Source organism: Pleurodeles waltl, chromosome 1_2 (genome assembly GCF_031143425.1).
Source record: "Pleurodeles waltl isolate 20211129_DDA chromosome 1_2, aPleWal1.hap1.20221129, whole genome shotgun sequence".
NCBI classification, from domain to species: Eukaryota; Metazoa; Chordata; class Amphibia; order Caudata; family Salamandridae; genus Pleurodeles; species Pleurodeles waltl.
The window spans coordinates 925,986,277-926,002,918 of NC_090437.1; the positions used below are offsets into that span (position 1 = coordinate 925,986,277).

A 16,642-nucleotide genomic window follows, 5' to 3' on the forward strand; every position below is an offset into this window, starting at 1 on the left:
GGAAGACCAGAAGACGACTACTGCCTTGGCTCCAGAAACTCACCGGCCTGTCTCCTGCCTTCCAAAGATCCTGCTCCAGCGACGCCTTCCAAAGGGACCAGCGACCTCGACATCCTCTGAGGACTGCCCCTGCTTCGAAAAGACAAGAAACTCCCGAGGACAGCGGACCTGCTCCAAGAAAGGCTGCAACTTTGTTTCCAGCAGCTTTAAAGAACCCTGCAAGCTCCCCGCAAAAGGCGTGAGACTTGCAACACTGCACCCGGCGACCCCGACTCGGCTGGTGGCGATCCAACACCTCAGGAGGGACCCCAGGACTACTCTAAGACTGTGAGTACAAAAACCTGTCCCCCCTGAGCCCCCACAGCGCCGCCTGCAGAGGGAATCCCGAGGCTTCCCCTGACCGCGACTCTTTTGAATCCAAAGTCCCGACACCTGGGAGAGACCCTGCACCCGCAGCCCCCAGGACCTGAAGGACCGGACTTTCACTGGAGGAGTGACCCCCAGGAGTCCCTCTCCCTTGCCCAAGTGGAGGTTTCCCCGAGGAACCCCCCCCTTGCCTGCCTGCAGCGCTGAAGAGATCCCTAGATCTCCCATTGACTTCCATTACAAACCCGACGCTTGTTTCTACACTGCACCCGGCCGCCCCCGCGCTGCTGAGGGTGAAATTTCTGTGTGGGCTTGTGTCCCCCCCGGTGCCCTACAAAACCCCCCTGGTCTGCCCTCCGAAGACGCGGGTACTTACCTGCAAGCAGACCGGAACCGGGGCACCCCCTTCTCTCCATTCTAGCCTATGTGTTTTGGGCACCACTTTGAACTCTGCACCTGACCGGCCCTGAGCTGCTGGTGTGGTGACTTTGGGGTTGCTCTGAACCCCCAACGGTGGGCTACCTTGGACCAAGAACTGAACCCTGTAAGTGTCTTACTTACCTGGTAAAACTAACAAATACTTACCTCCCCTAGGAACGGTGAAAATTGCACTAAGTGTCCACTTTTAAAACAGCTATTTGTGAATAACTTGAAAAGTATACATGCAATTTTGATGATTTGAAGTTCCTAAAGTACTTACCTGCAATACCTTTCGAATGAGCTATTACATATAGAATTTGAACCTGTGGTTCTTAAAATAAACTAAGAAAAGATATTTTTCTGTATAAAAACCTATTGGCTGGATTTGTCTCTGAGTGTGTGTACCTCATTTATTGTCTATGTGTATGTACAACAAATGCTTAACACTACTCCTTGGATAAGCCTACTGCTCGACCACACTACCACAAAATAGAGCATTAGTATTATCTATTTTTACCACTATTTTACCTCTAAGGGGAACCCTTGGACTCTGTGCATGCTATTCCTTACTTTGAAATAGCACATACAGAGCCAACTTCCTACATTGGTGGATCAGCGGTGGGGTACAAGACTTTGCATTTGCTGGACTACTCAGCCAATACCTGATCACACGACAAATTCCAAAATTGTCATTAGAAATTGATTTTTGCAATTTGAAAAGTTTTCTAAATTCTTAAAAGACCTGCTAGGGCCTTGTGTTAGATCCTGTTTAGCATTTCTTTTAGAGTTTAAAAGTTTGGTAAAAGTTTGAATTAGATTCTAGAACCAGTTTTAGTTTCTTAAAAAGTATTCCAACTTTTAGAAGCATAATGTCTAGCACAGATGTGAATGTGGTGGAACTCGACACCACACCTTACCTCCATCTACAGATGAGAGAGCTAAGGTCACTCTGTAAACTAAAGAAAATAGCAATGGGCCCCAAACCTACCAAAGTACAGCTCCAGGAGCTTTTGGCAGAGTTTGAAAAGGCCAACCCCTCTGAGGATGGCAACTCAGAGGATGAAGATAGTGACTTGGAGGGAAATTCCCCCCCTCCAGTCCTACTTAGGGAGAGCAGGGCTTCTCAAGCCCTGACTCCACAAATAATAGTCAGAGATGCTGGTTCCCTCACAGGAGGGACCAACAACTCTGAAATCACTGAGGATAACTCCAGTGAAGAGGACATCCAGTTAGCCAGGATGGCCAAAAGATTGGCTTTGGAAAGACAGATCCTAGCCATAGAGAGGGAAAGACAAGAGATGGGCCTAGGACCCATCAATGGTGGCAGCAACATAAATAGGGTCAGAGATTCTCCTGACATGTTGAAAATCCCCAAAGGGATTGTAACTAAATATGAAGATGGTGATGACATCACCAAATGGTTCACAGCTTTTGAGAGGGCTTGTGTAACCAGAAAAGTGAACAGATCTCACTGGGGTGCTCTCCTTTGGGAAATGTTCACAGGAAAGTGTAGGGATAGACTCCTCACACTCTCTGGACAAGATGCAGAATCTTATGACCTCATGAAGGGTACCCTGATTGAGGGCTTTGGATTCTCCACTGAGGAGTACAGGATTAGGTTCAGGGGGGCTCAAAAATCCTCGAGCCAGACCTGGGTTGACTTTGTTGACTACTCAGTGAAAACACTAGATGGTTGGATTCAAGGCAGTGGTGTAAGTAATTATGATGGGCTGTACAATTTATTTGTGAAAGAACACCTGTTAAGTAATTGTTTCAATGATAAACTGCATCAGCATCTGGTAGACCTAGGACCAATTTCTCCCCAAGAATTGGGAAAGAAGGCGGACCATTGGGTCAAGACAAGGGTGTCCAAGACTTCAACAGGGAGTGACCAAAAGAAAGGGGTCACAAAGACTCCCCAGCAGAAGGGTGATGAGACAACCAAAACTAAAAATAGTAAAGAGTCTTCTACAGGCCCCCAAAAACCTGCACAGGAGGGTGGGCCCAGAGCCTCTTCACAAAACAATGGGTACAAGGGTAAAAACTTTGATCCCAAAAAGGCCTGGTGTCATAGCTGTAAACAGCATGGACACCAAACTGGAGACAAGGCCTGTCCCAAGAAAGGTTCCACTCCAAACTCCCATCCAGGTAACACTGGTATGGCTAGTCTCCAAGTGGGATCAACAGTGTGCCCAGAGCAAATCAGGGTCCACACTGAAGCTACTCTAGTTTCTGAGGGTGGGGTGGATTTAGCCACACTAGCTGTCTGGCCGCCTAACATGCAAAAATACAGACAGCAACTCTTAATTAATGGGACTAGAATAGAGGGCCTGAGGGATACAGGTGCCAGTGTCACCATGGTGACAGAGAAACTGGTTTCCCCTGGCCAATACCTGACTGGAAAAACTTACACAGTCACCAACGCTGACAATCAGAGAAAAGTACATCCCATGGCAATGGTTACTTTAGAATGGGGAGGGGTCAATGGCCTGAAACAGGTGGTGGTCTCCTCAAATATCCCAGTGGACTGTCTGCTTGGAAATGACCTGGAGTCCTCAGCATGGGCTGAGGTAGAGCTAAAAACCCATGCAGCAATGCTGGGTATCCCTGAACTGGTGTGTGTGAAAACAAGAGCACAGTGCAAGGCACAGGGTGAAAAAGTAGAGCTGGAGTCTGGAAAAATGGCCCAGCCTACCAAGAGAACAGGAAAGTCAGTTGGGAAACCAACTGCAACACAGCAAAAGAAAGGGAACCTCTCTTCTCAGGAAGAAGTTCTGCCCTCTGAGGGAACTGAGCCTTTGGAGCTTGAACCTTATCAGGTTGAGCTCTTAGGCCCAGGGGGACCCTCAAGGGAAGAGCTGTGTAAGGGACAAGAAACCTGTCCCTCTCTTGAAGGCCTTAGGCAGCAAGCTGCTGAAGAGTCCAAAGGCAAGAAAAATGGAACACATAGGGTCTATTGGGAAGATGGGCTCCTGTACACTGAGGCCAGAGACCCCAAACCTGGTGCCACTAGGAGAGTGGTAGTGCCTCAGCTGTTCAGAGAGTTCATCCTAACATTGGCCCATGACATTCCCCTTGCTGGACATTTGGGACAAACCAAGACGTGGGAGAGGTTAGTCAACCACTTCTACTGGCCCAATATGTCCAACATGGTTAAGGAGTTTTGCCTCTCCTGCCCCACCTGTCAAGCCAGTGGTAAGACAGGTGGGCATCCAAAGGCCCCCCTCATTCCACTTCCAGTGGTGGGGGTGCCCTTTGAAAGAGTGGGTGTGGACATAGTTGGTCCACTAGAACCTCCCACAGCCTCAGGAAATATGTATATCCTGGTAGTAGTGGATCATGCTACCAGGTATCCTGAAGCTATTCCCCTTAGGTCGACTACTGCCCCTGCAGTAGCCAAGGCCCTCATTGGTATCTTTACCAGAGTGGGTTTCCCTAAGGAGGTGGTATCTGACAGAGGTACCAACTTCATGTCAGCATACCTAAAGCACATGTGGAATGAGTGTGGAGTGACTTATAAATTCACTACACCTTACCATCCACAAACTAATGGCTTAGTTGAGAGATTCAACCAGACATTAAAGGGCATGATCATGGGGCTCCCAGAAAAACTCAAAAGGAGATGGGATGTCCTCCTGCCATGTCTGCTTTTCGCTTACAGGGAAGTACCACAGAAGGGAGTAGGGTTCTCACCCTTTGAACTTCTGTTTGGTCATCCTGTAAGGGGACCACTTGCCCTTGTTAAAGAAGGCTGGGAGAGACCTCTCCATGAGCCTAAACAGGACATAGTGGACTATGTACTTGGCCTTCGCTCTAGAATGGCAGAGTACATGGAAAAGGCAACCAAAAACCTTGAGGCCAGCCAACAGCTCCAGAAGTTTTGGTATGACCAAAAGGCTGCACTGGTTGAGTTCCAACCAGGGCAGAAAGTCTGGGTTCTGGAGCCTGTGGCTCCCAGGGCACTCCAGGACAAATGGAGTGGCCCTTACCCAGTACTAGAGAGGAAGAGTCAGGTCACCTACTTGGTGGACCTGGGCACAAGCAGGAGCCCCAAGAGGGTGATCCATGTAAACCGCCTTAAACTCTTCCACGACAGGGCTGATGTCAATCTGTTGATGGTAACAGATGAGGATCAGGAGGCAGAGAGTGAACCTCTCCCTGATCTTCTGTCATCAGACCCAAAAGATGGCTCAGTAGATGGAGTGATCTACTCAGACACCCTCTCTGGCCAACAGCAAGCTGATTGTAGGAGAGTCCTACAACAGTTTCCTGAACTCTTCTCCTTAACCCCTGGTCAGACACACCTGTGTACCCATGAGGTGGACACAGGAGACAGCATGCCTGTCAAGAACAAAATCTTTAGACAGTCTGACCATGTTAAGGAAAGCATCAAGGTGGAAGTCCACAAGATGCTGGAATTGGGAGTAATTGAGCGCTCTGACAGCCCCTGGGCTAGCCCAGTGGTCTTAGTCCCCAAACCTCACACCAAAGATGGAAAGAAAGAGATGAGGTTTTGTGTGGACTACAGAGGGCTCAATTCTGTCACCAAGACAGATGCCCATCCAATTCCAAGAGCTGATGAGCTCATTGATAAGTTAGGTGCTGCCAAATTTCTAAGTACCTTTGACTTGACAGCAGGGTACTGGCAAATAAAAATGGCACCTGGAGCAAAAGAAAAGACAGCATTCTCCACAGCTGATGGGCATTATCAGTTTACTGTTATGCCCTTTGGTTTAAAGAATGCCCCTGCCACCTTCCAAAGGTTGGTGAATCAAGTCCTTGCTGGCTTGGAGTCCTTTAGCACAGCTTATCTGGATGATATTGCTGTCTTTAGCTCCACCTGGCAGGATCACCTGGTCCACCTGAAGAAGGTTTTGAAGGCTCTGCAATCTGCAGGCCTCTCTATCAAGGCATCCAAATGCCAGATAGGGCAGGGAACTGTGGTTTACTTGGGACACCTTGTAGGTGGAGGACAAGTTCAGCCACTCCAACCCAAGATCCAGACTATTCTGGACTGGGTAGCTCCAAAAACCCAGACTCAAGTCAGGGCATTCCTTGGCTTGACTGGGTACTACAGGAGGTTTGTGAAGGGATATGGATCCATTGTGACAGCCCTCACTGAGCTCACCTCCAAGAAAATGCCCAAGAAAGTGAACTGGACTGTGGACTGCCAACAGGCCTTTGACACCCTGAAACAAGCAATGTGCTCAGCACCAGTTCTCAAAGCTCCAGATTATTCTAAGCAGTTCATTGTGCAGACTGATGCCTCTGAACATGGGATAGGGGCAGTTTTGTCCCAAACAAATGATGATGGCCTTGACCAGCCTGTTGCTTTCATTAGCAGGAGGTTACTCCCCAGGGAGCAGCGTTGGAGTGCCATTGAGAGGGAGGCCTTTGCTGTGGTTTGGTCCCTGAAGAAGCTGAGACCATACCTCTTTGGGACTCACTTCCTAGTTCAAACTGACCACAGACCTCTCAAATGGCTGATGCAAATGAAAGGTGAAAATCCTAAACTGTTGAGGTGGTCCATCTCCCTACAGGGAATGGACTTTATAGTGGAACACAGACCTGGGACTGCCCATGCCAATGCAGATGGCCTTTCCAGGTTCTTCCACTTAGAAAATGAAGACTCTCTTGGGAAAGGTTAGTCTCATCCTCTTTCGTTTGGGGGGGGGTTGTGTAAGGAAATGCCTCCTTGGCATGGTTGCCCCCTGACTTTTTGCCTTTGCTGATGCTATGTTTACAATTGAAAGTGTGCTGAGGCCTGCTAACCAGGCCCCAGCACCAGTGTTCTTTCCCTAACCTGTACTTTTGTATCCACAATTGGCAGACCCTGGCATCCAGATAAGTCCCTTGTAACTGGTACTTCTAGTACCAAGGGCCCTGATGCCAAGGAAGGTCTCTAAGGGCTGCAGCATGTCTTATGCCACCCTGGAGACCTCTCACTCAGCACAGACACACTGCTTGCCAGCTTGGGTGTGCTAGTGAGGACAAAACGAGTAAGTCGACATGGCACTCCCCTCAGGGTGCCATGCCAGCCTCTCACTGCCTATGCAGTATAGGTAAGACACCCCTCTAGCAGGCCTTACAGCCCTAAGGCAGGGTGCACTATACCATAGGTGAGGGTACCAGTGCATGAGCACTGTGCCCCTACAGTGTCTAAGCAAAACCTTAGACATTGTAAGTGCAGGGTAGCCATAAGAGTATATGGTCTGGGAGTCTGTTTTACACGAACTCCACAGCACCATAATGGCTACACTGAAAACTGGGAAGTTTGGTATCAAACTTCTCAGCACAATAAATGCACACTGATGCCAGTGTACATTTTATTGTAAAATGCACCACAGAGGGCACCTTAGAGGTGCCCCCTGAAACCTATCCGACTATCTGTGTAGGCTGACTGGTCCCAGCAGCCTGCCACACTAGAGACATGTTGCTGGCCCCATGGGGAGAGTGCCTTTGTCACTCTGAGGCCAGTAACAAAGCCTGCACTGGGTGGAGATGCTAACACCTCCCCCAGGCAGGAGCTGTGACACCTGGCGGTGAGCCTCAAAGGCTCACCCCTTTGTCACAGCCCAGCAGGGCACTCCAGCTTAGTGGAGTTGCCCGCCCCCTCCGGCCACGGCCCCCACTTTTGGCGGCAAGGCTGGAGGGAACAAAGAAAGCAACAAGGAGGAGTCACTGGCCAGTCAGGACAGCCCCTAAGGTGTCCTGAGCTGAGGTGACTCTGACTTTTAGAAATCCTCCATCTTGCAGATGGAGGATTCCCCCAATAGGGTTAGGATCGTGACCCCCTCCCCTTGGGAGGAGGCACAAAGAGGGTGTACCCACCCTCAGGGCTAGTAGCCATTGGCTACTAACCCCCCAGACCTAAACACGCCCTTAAATTTAGTATTTAAGGGCTACCCTGAACCCTAGAAAATTAGATTCCTGCAACTACAAGAAGAAGGACTGCCTAGCTGAAAACCCCTGCAGAGGAAGACCAGAAGACGACTACTGCCTTGGCTCCAGAAACTCACCGGCCTGTCTCCTGCCTTCCAAAGATCCTGCTCCAGCGACGCCTTCCAAAGGGACCAGCGACCTCGACATCCTCTGAGGACTGCCCCTGCTTCGAAAAGACAAGAAACTCCCGAGGACAGCGGACCTGCTCCAAGAAAGGCTGCAACTTTGTTTCCAGCAGCTTTAAAGAACCCTGCAAGCTCCCCGCAAAAGGCGTGAGACTTGCAACACTGCACCCGGCGACCCCGACTCGGCTGGTGGCGATCCAACACCTCAGGAGGGACCCCAGGACTACTCTAAGACTGTGAGTACAAAAACCTGTCCCCCCTGAGCCCCCACAGCGCCGCCTGCAGAGGGAATCCCGAGGCTTCCCCTGACCGCGACTCTTTTGAATCCAAAGTCCCGACACCTGGGAGAGACCCTGCACCCGCAGCCCCCAGGACCTGAAGGACCGGACTTTCACTGGAGGAGTGACCCCCAGGAGTCCCTCTCCCTTGCCCAAGTGGAGGTTTCCCCGAGGAACCCCCCCCTTGCCTGCCTGCAGCGCTGAAGAGATCCCTAGATCTCCCATTGACTTCCATTACAAACCCGACGCTTGTTTCTACACTGCACCCGGCCGCCCCCGCGCTGCTGAGGGTGAAATTTCTGTGTGGGCTTGTGTCCCCCCCGGTGCCCTACAAAACCCCCCTGGTCTGCCCTCCGAAGACGCGGGTACTTACCTGCAAGCAGACCGGAACCGGGGCACCCCCTTCTCTCCATTCTAGCCTATGTGTTTTGGGCACCACTTTGAACTCTGCACCTGACCGGCCCTGAGCTGCTGGTGTGGTGACTTTGGGGTTGCTCTGAACCCCCAACGGTGGGCTACCTTGGACCAAGAACTGAACCCTGTAAGTGTCTTACTTACCTGGTAAAACTAACAAATACTTACCTCCCCTAGGAACGGTGAAAATTGCACTAAGTGTCCACTTTTAAAACAGCTATTTGTGAATAACTTGAAAAGTATACATGCAATTTTGATGATTTGAAGTTCCTAAAGTACTTACCTGCAATACCTTTCGAATGAGCTATTACATGTAGAATTTGAACCTGTGGTTCTTAAAATAAACTAAGAAAAGATATTTTTCTGTATAAAAACCTATTGGCTGGATTTGTCTCTGAGTGTGTGTACCTCATTTATTGTCTATGTGTATGTACAACAAATGCTTAACACTACTCCTTGGATAAGCCTACTGCTCGACCACACTACCACAAAATAGAGCATTAGTATTATCTATTTTTACCACTATTTTACCTCTAAGGGGAACCCTTGGACTCTGTGCATGCTATTCCTTACTTTGAAATAGCACATACAGAGCCAACTTCCTACAGTGAGCGACCTCGTGCCTCCTTGTTTGTTGAAGTAATGCATCGTAGTGGTGTTGTCTGTTCTTATTACTACATCTGATCCCACTATCTTCGGAAGAAAAGCCTGCAAAGCGAGAAACTGCTCTGAGCTCTATCAGGTTGTTGTGCATCGCCCTCAACTCTAGTGGCCACTTGTCACTTATTTGAAGACCTTGCAAAACGGCTCCCCAGCACTCCAGAGAGGCGTCTGTAGTGAAAGTCCACGGAGCTGGACGATGTAGAAAGGAAAGGCCGACAGACAGATGATGCTTTTGAGACCACCACGTCAGAGCTTTGACTATCGCTGGGGTTATTTTTATCTGATCTTCGAAGCTTCCCCAAACTTGGAGCTATTGAAGATTGAGTTGTTCCTATAGCGGTCGCATTTTTAGTCAGCAGAGGGGAACCAGAGGTATGCATGACGACATCATGCCCAACAAGGATTTGAAAAGGCTAACTGAAACAGAGTTTCTTCCCTGTATTGACTTTGCTATTGTCAGTAACTTCTGTTGTTTCTCTACTGTGGGACACGCCAGGTTTGCCCCTAAAAAGGTGATACTGCGTGATGGTAGAGGTTTGGACTTCTCCCAGTTGATAGTGAGGCCTAAACTGTTGAGTAAGAAAACTGACCTACTTGTCGATCTGCGCGCTCCTGCGTAGGTGTTCGCTTTTGTTAGTCAATCGTCGAGGTAAGGAAATACCTGGTGTTTTCTCCTGAGGAAAGCTGCGATTGGCGCTAGACATTTGGTAAATATCCTGGGAGCTGACTTTAGGCCAATAGGAAGGACACAAAATTGAAGATGGCTTCTGGCTGCCATGATCTCTGGTACTGTCTGTGGGTAGGGTGGATGGGAACGTGGAAATATGCGTCTTTTAGGTCTAGTGTAGACATGAAATCTCCCTGGTTCAGTCGCAGGAGGACATCCTGTAGGCTTATCATGCTTTTTAAAGTAGATGTTTAATTCTCTTAGATCGAGGATCGACCTCCAGTCTTTCCACTTTTTGCGAATGAGGAAAAACCTGGAATAAAACCCACTTCCTCGCTGTGTCAGAGATACTTTCTCTATAGCTCCTTTGAGGAGCATTTGCTGATCCCCCTCTTGAGTTGTTCTGGAGTCCTGCGAGGAGGATTGGAGGGAGGAATTTGGATAAACTCCAGAGTGTGGCCCTATTTTACTAATTGGAGGACCCACTGGTCTGATGTGATGACTTGCCATTGTTTGAAAAACAGGGATATCCTTCCGCCTAGAACCAGAGGAGGAGGGTTGGGTGTAGACGGCGCCTTGGATGTATAAGGCTCTACGAGCAGAGTCCTTAGCAGGGCGAGTTGAGCATCCCCTAGTGCCAGATCTACCATAAGCTGCTTGTGGTGGTTTTCTTTGTGGGTAGTATTGACAAACCTGCTGAGAGGAGGAAGGATAGGTTGAGAATCTATATTGCTGATAGCCTCCTCTATATGAAGGCAGTCCACGTCCTCTAACTCGAAAGGACGGCTTCCGAAACTGGAGAGTCCCCTAGCGATCTTGCTGTATCCGTGTCGGATTTAATAGATTGTAAGGACTCATCAATATGTTTACCAAATAATGCTTGTCCATCAAAAGGTAGGTCTAAAATCTTATTCTGTACCTCAGGCCAGAATGATGGAGCCTTTAGCCAGCCTGGTCTCTTAAGTACAGCCGCACCTGCAGGCTGGCAAAATGCAGTTGTGGCTATGTCCATTGCACAGTCTATGAGCTCAGCTGAAGTGCGCTGACCTTCCTGTAACGTCTGAAAAAAGAACAAGTGATGGGCGGAATGCTGAACAATGTCAAACATTCACCCCCAGTACAGAGATCTGGGCCTAAATCTATCGGTTTTTTGCTGCCCATGCCATTCCAGTTTGGAACCAGCCATATGCAAATCAGTCTTGACCCTGTTCCCCATGGGAACAGTCCAGCCCGAACTGCCAGGCCAGGTCTTCCCTGGACTGAAAACAAGCATCCTTGGACTGGTTTCGGGGTTTCACCCCTCATCAGCCAGGCTAGCTTGAATCCAGTGGCATGGGAAGCACGGGACCCACGTCTGGGCATACCCTTCCCACTTAGGGTGACAAATGCGAAAAGAACCTTAACGTCTTCCTTGCCTCTGATCTTCCATTCTCCGGCAACTGGTCAATATGCAGGGCGATGTCTGCCCATAGCGGTCTGTCATACCTGGCTAACACCGCTAGGGAGTTAGCAGCTCTTATCACTAGGCTTGCCATCGATGAGAGCCTCTTTCCAATATTGTCTAGCCGTCTACCCTCTTTGTCTGGAGGTGCAGAAATCAGAGCAGATGGATTCTTGGACTTCCTCTGGGCCACCACTGAGTCCAGATGGCCAACTAGACATGCTGGGGCATCGTCTGGTGCCTTGTATTTTTTACCTAGTCAGGGCAGTACTGCTGTGACAGTAGCGGGGTTGTGCATCACTTTTAACACTTCTTCCCATAAGTAACTGACCAGTGGAATAGAGCACACACATTTCTGGAACAGCTCTTTAAAATCATATAGGAAGCAATCTGTTTGGCCTTGCCAATGCCGTCCAAGCAAACATTTAGCTGTCGTCTCCGGGAGATTATGAAATCCCTCGATGTCGTCTGGAGGGGATTCTATCTTTGACTGTGAAGGAGAAGGAGGAGCAGGAATAATGTATTCATCCCACTCTGAATGAGTGTCAAGGAGCTTCCCTTGTTCCTGATCCCCTTCCGACATGTCAGTGTCCTGAGGTAAAGTCATATCTGGCGTGGTCACATTTGTTAGTGGCAATGAGGTTAGTCTGACGTGGAGTGGTAACCCCGGAGATGGGAGACGGCAAAGGTTGCTCCCCTTGAGGAGGAAAACGCCTACTGTAATCAGCCAGCATCGCTCGGAGGTCAGATAGCAACTAGGTTGGAACGTATGCCCCTTCCTGGTATTGTTTATCTCCTCCATTGTACTGAGGGTCATAAGTTTCCTCAAATTCATCTTCATCCTGATATTTGACGTTCAATTGAGAGGGGCTATGGGCTGTTCCAAATGGACCCTCGTCGCCTGACTCTACATCCCCCTCTAACAAGTCAACTGGTATGAGAGGGGTCCCTTTATTAGGTGAGGTGTGCTTTTGAGTAAGTCCTTCTTGTTTTTTTATGTTTTTCCCTCGTCTATGGCGCAGATATAGTCTTCGGCGGCGGAGTCGTCGTCGTCGCCCAACGCATGGAGATCTTGATCGTCGACAACCTTACCGAAGAGTCTACTGTCGACGATGGTAAAGTAGATACTGTTGTTACCGCAGTCGACGATTAGGAGGTGTAGATCTTCGTCGACGATGACGTCATGGACGCTGCTCTCGACGACGGTGGGGCACTCGTTGACGATGTCGTTGTCACAACTGTCGACAGTGGAACAGTGGAAGTCGTCAACGACGGTGGAAAAGCACTCACCAACGGTCTCGTCAACAATGAGTCTGTCGTCAACGGTACATTCATAGCTGCAGAAGTAGATGAGGGCCTTTCGAAAGGCACAGATGGTGGTACAGAGGATGACTTCTTATGCCTTTCAGAAATGCTGGCATGACCTCTCTCTCCCCTTTCCTGGAAGATTTAGGAGGTGAAGTAGAGGGGCTGCAGCCCTTGTAAGACCCTGAGGCAGTCTTTTTGTGGGCTTTCCTCGATTGTTGGGAAGGTGATCTTGTGTCTAATCTCGCCCTTTTTGATGACTTTTTTGGATGTAGAGGAGTCATCACTATCAGAATCAGAGACTGGTTTATCTCTGTACTTAAGTTTCTGCAGCCAAATCAATAATCTGCCTTCTCTATCCTTCAAGAGGGAAAAGGTACAACAAACCTTACAGTCTTTGGCGCATTGGTCTGGATAGAGGTAGTATATGCAATCCTGATGAGGGTCTTCAGAATGTAATATTTTCTTACCACAAGTTTTGGAATTTCTGAATAAACCCTTCTTCTCCTTGTCAAACATGTTGTAGGTGTTAACCCCAATCAGTCAAAACAAGTTTTAGAAGAGAAAAATAGCTTCAAGCTAATCCAAAGGTGTGAAGAAAGAGCAGAGCTCTGAGGAGACTCCCTAGCACAACGTGCGGTAGAAAATCTGAGGTGCTGGAGCTTCTCTCAGGAGGATTCTAGAGGGTGGTGTCGTCTGAATGGTGGATGCTCAAGTTTGGTCCTTTTTCTTAAAATTACTATAATAGACTGTTAAATTGAAGAGGCCTAGGGCCCTGGTATTAATATATTTCAACACTATTTGTGTAATTGTACCGGGGGCTCCCATCTCGATGACGGGGAATGATTCAAGCATGTGAATCTATGAAAGATTCCAATACTGAAGAACTACAGTTACAGGTAAGTAACTAATTTTCTTCTAATAGACCCTTCTAATGGGCCCAGGGAGCTTGTTTCTCCTTGTGCCCGTTCATTCCCTCTGGAATCAGCCTTCTGCTCGAGCATGCGCTCTGTTTGGCTGCAAGCGACATGAGAAAAACGTTGCTGGCAGCCATTACAGGACTCCGGGTCTAAATGCCCTGTCCGGAAGTTAAATAATAAATAACTAAAATAATAAAATGGGGTAAGGTAGGGACACCCTGCTCCCTGGCCTCTCTGGTAGACCCAGAGGCACCTGCCCCCCTTACCCCCTCCTGCCCTGGGGCCAAAGTGAAAGCAATAAATTGGTCTTTTTTGCAGCAATCCACAGGACTCCCCGAGATTACAGCAAAAACAAATGCGGCTGCTATTTTATTTTTAAATATATGGGGGGGTTAAAGTGAGTAGAGCCACCTACCCCATGCCTATTTCTGGCCCTGGGGACCCCATCCTCCAGGGCCAAGTGTATTCATTACGGGGAGGCTGGAGCAGTTAAGCAGACAGGGAAACAGATGATAAGATTGCTCACTCCAACAGGGAACAGCACTTTTAGATGCTCCCTGCTGCTGGGAGCAATTCCGGCACCTGCAAGATGCAGGGAGGCGACTGGAGCCACATGGGGCCTTAGGGCTCCCCCACAGCCACCAGCCATAGTGTGGTGGTGGGCACCATGGCACCCACCCTTTTATAGAGGGACCCCAGGAATGGGGTCCTCTGGCCCAAAAATGAGTCTGGGATGGGGGTTGTGTACACCCCCTTGGATCCTCGTGGCCAGAAGCAGACCGGGGAGGGGGGCCCATAGGTTGGCTGCAGGGCCTGGCTGCAGCCCAGGCCCTGAGGACAACACTCCCCTGCCATGCACTGACAAAGCCTGTACGTGTGAGCAGTTGCATTATCGTATGGTACTTAAATATTATTTTACGTTTAAAAAAAAAAAAAACTAGAAATTAACTGAAAAGAATAACTAAGGTTACATGGATGTTATAGTTAGGAAATAGAATTACAAAAACCTTAGAAATTCACTGAAAAACCAAAGGTTACAGGGCCATTAAAGTTCGGTTCTGATTTTCCACACACAGAACCTTAGAAGTTCAGCAATTATAGTTGTCCCAAATAACTATGGGCCAGATGTAAGTAGCTTTGTATTTCCAATTTACTAATTGTGTAGTTTTGCGATTCGCAAATAGGAAATCACAAACCGCAGTGTACTACTGTGTCTCAGACAAATTTAGTGATTCCCAGAAGGTCGCAAGGGGACCTACTTCATCAATATTCATGAGGTAGGTCGCAGTTTATGACCCATGGGGAATGTCCAAAAATCATAGGGATGGTGGCCTACTGGGATCAGCAGACCACAATGTCTGTGGTTGCTGTTTAAATAGAGCAGTTCTTTTTTAAAAATAGCCAATGGAGGAAACCGGGATGCATTTAAAAACGAAAACTGAAAAGTTTTCTTTATTTAGGCATTGGTCCACCTCCTCCTTTTAAAAAATGTCTATACTCACATTCACAAGGGGGGGGAAGGGGTGAAGAACCGTTCCTATTTGCAAATGGGCTGCCACCAACTTAAAGTTGGTTGTAAACAGTGAATGTTTTGCAACCTCATTTTGGTCACAAAACATTTTTATATTACACTGCAAATCGCTATTCTGCGAATCGGGCCATTTGCAAGCACAAAAAAACATATGTACATTTTTTTTGTATGTGTAAGATATGTTTCCTTACCCAACAGTTTAGGCCTCACCATCAACTGGGAGAAGTCCAAATCTCTACCATCACCCAGTATCACACAGGCCCACGTAGATGAATTGCATTTTGCCCCTGGGGGTTGCGGTCCCCAGGGCAGCTGGAGGGGCCAGAAGTACCCCCAACATCACCCCCCACCCTTCCTTTTTTTCCCCACAAAAGCCCCCCGGGACTTGGCCCACCCAGGGGCATTAGAATAACGAAGCACGGGACCCTCCGCTTCATTATATCTTTTTTTATTATTATTATTTTACTGCAGTGGCAAATCCACCCATCCCAGCTCGTAAAATAAAAAATAAATGCTTTTTAGCCCCGAGTGGGGGTCCCTCAGAGGCCCCACCACCAGAGCTAAGGGGTCATGCAGATGATTTCGTAGAATTAAAAAACATGAAGGCTGTGTAATTTGTGGGCAAAAGCATTCAACATTAGAGCGGTATGCAGCAAGAATACTTGTAATAGTAATTATTTTGGGAATTATTCACTTTTTCTGGCATTCTGTTAACATACCTTTGAACATTGTTCTGCTGCCAAGTGAGCTGGGTATAGCATTGGTTTAACTGATGCATTATTAGGTGTACTTGTGGAGAGCCAACATTGCTGGGCATCACGCTGTAAGGACTAGTAAGTAGACTCTGCAGTAGATAGGACAGTGTCTGATTCAGGAGACAGAAAAAAAACAGGATTAGGTTTCAGACGTAGTTTTCTCATTGTAAATATTTATTGTGAAATGAAAATGTCACTTACCCAGTGTACATCTGTTCGTGGCATCAGTCGCAGTAGATTCGCATGTTCTGCAATAGCTCGCCATCTGGTGTTGGGCCGGAGTGTTACAAGTTGTTTTTCTTCGAAGAAGTCTTTCGAGTCACGGGACCGAGTGACTCCTCCTTTTGTCTCCATTGCGCATGGGCGTCGACTCCATCCTCGATTGTTTTTCCCCGCAGAGGGTGAGGTAGGAGTTGAATTGTAGTAATAGTGCCCATGCAATGGAGTGACTAAGTATGCACTTATTTAAGGTTGAGATGATACATATATAAATAATTGAAGGTAACTTCCAAACTGCTACAGGCTCCCGGGGAGGCGGGTGGGCACATGCGAATCTACTGCGACTGATGCCACGAACAGATGTACACTGGGTAAGTGACATTTTCAGTTCGATGGCATCTGTCGCTGTAGATACGCATGTTCTGCAATAGACTAGTAAGCAGTTATTTCCCCAAAAGCGGTGGATCAGCCTGTAGGAGTGGAAGTAGTCTGAAATAATGTCCTTAATACAGCTTGACCTACTGTGGCTTGTTGTGCGGATAACACGTCTACACAGTAGTGCTTGGTGAATGTGTGAGGCGTAGACCATGTGGCTG

At 48.3% G+C, this 16,642-nt stretch overlaps 1 protein-coding gene across 7 annotated transcripts in view; it reads right to left on the reverse strand.

Moving 5' to 3' along the window:
- The window catches only part of PCM1 (pericentriolar material 1), a 713,620-nt gene that overhangs the window by 418,304 nt on the left and 278,674 nt on the right, over positions 1-16,642 (reverse strand). For all 7 annotated transcript variants that reach the window (XM_069200330.1, XM_069200304.1, XM_069200313.1 and 4 more), the window contains exon 20: positions 15,792-15,937. In XM_069200330.1, coding sequence (XP_069056431.1) covers positions 15,792-15,937 — 146 coding nt within the window. The remainder of the gene's footprint in view (positions 1-15,791; positions 15,938-16,642) is intronic.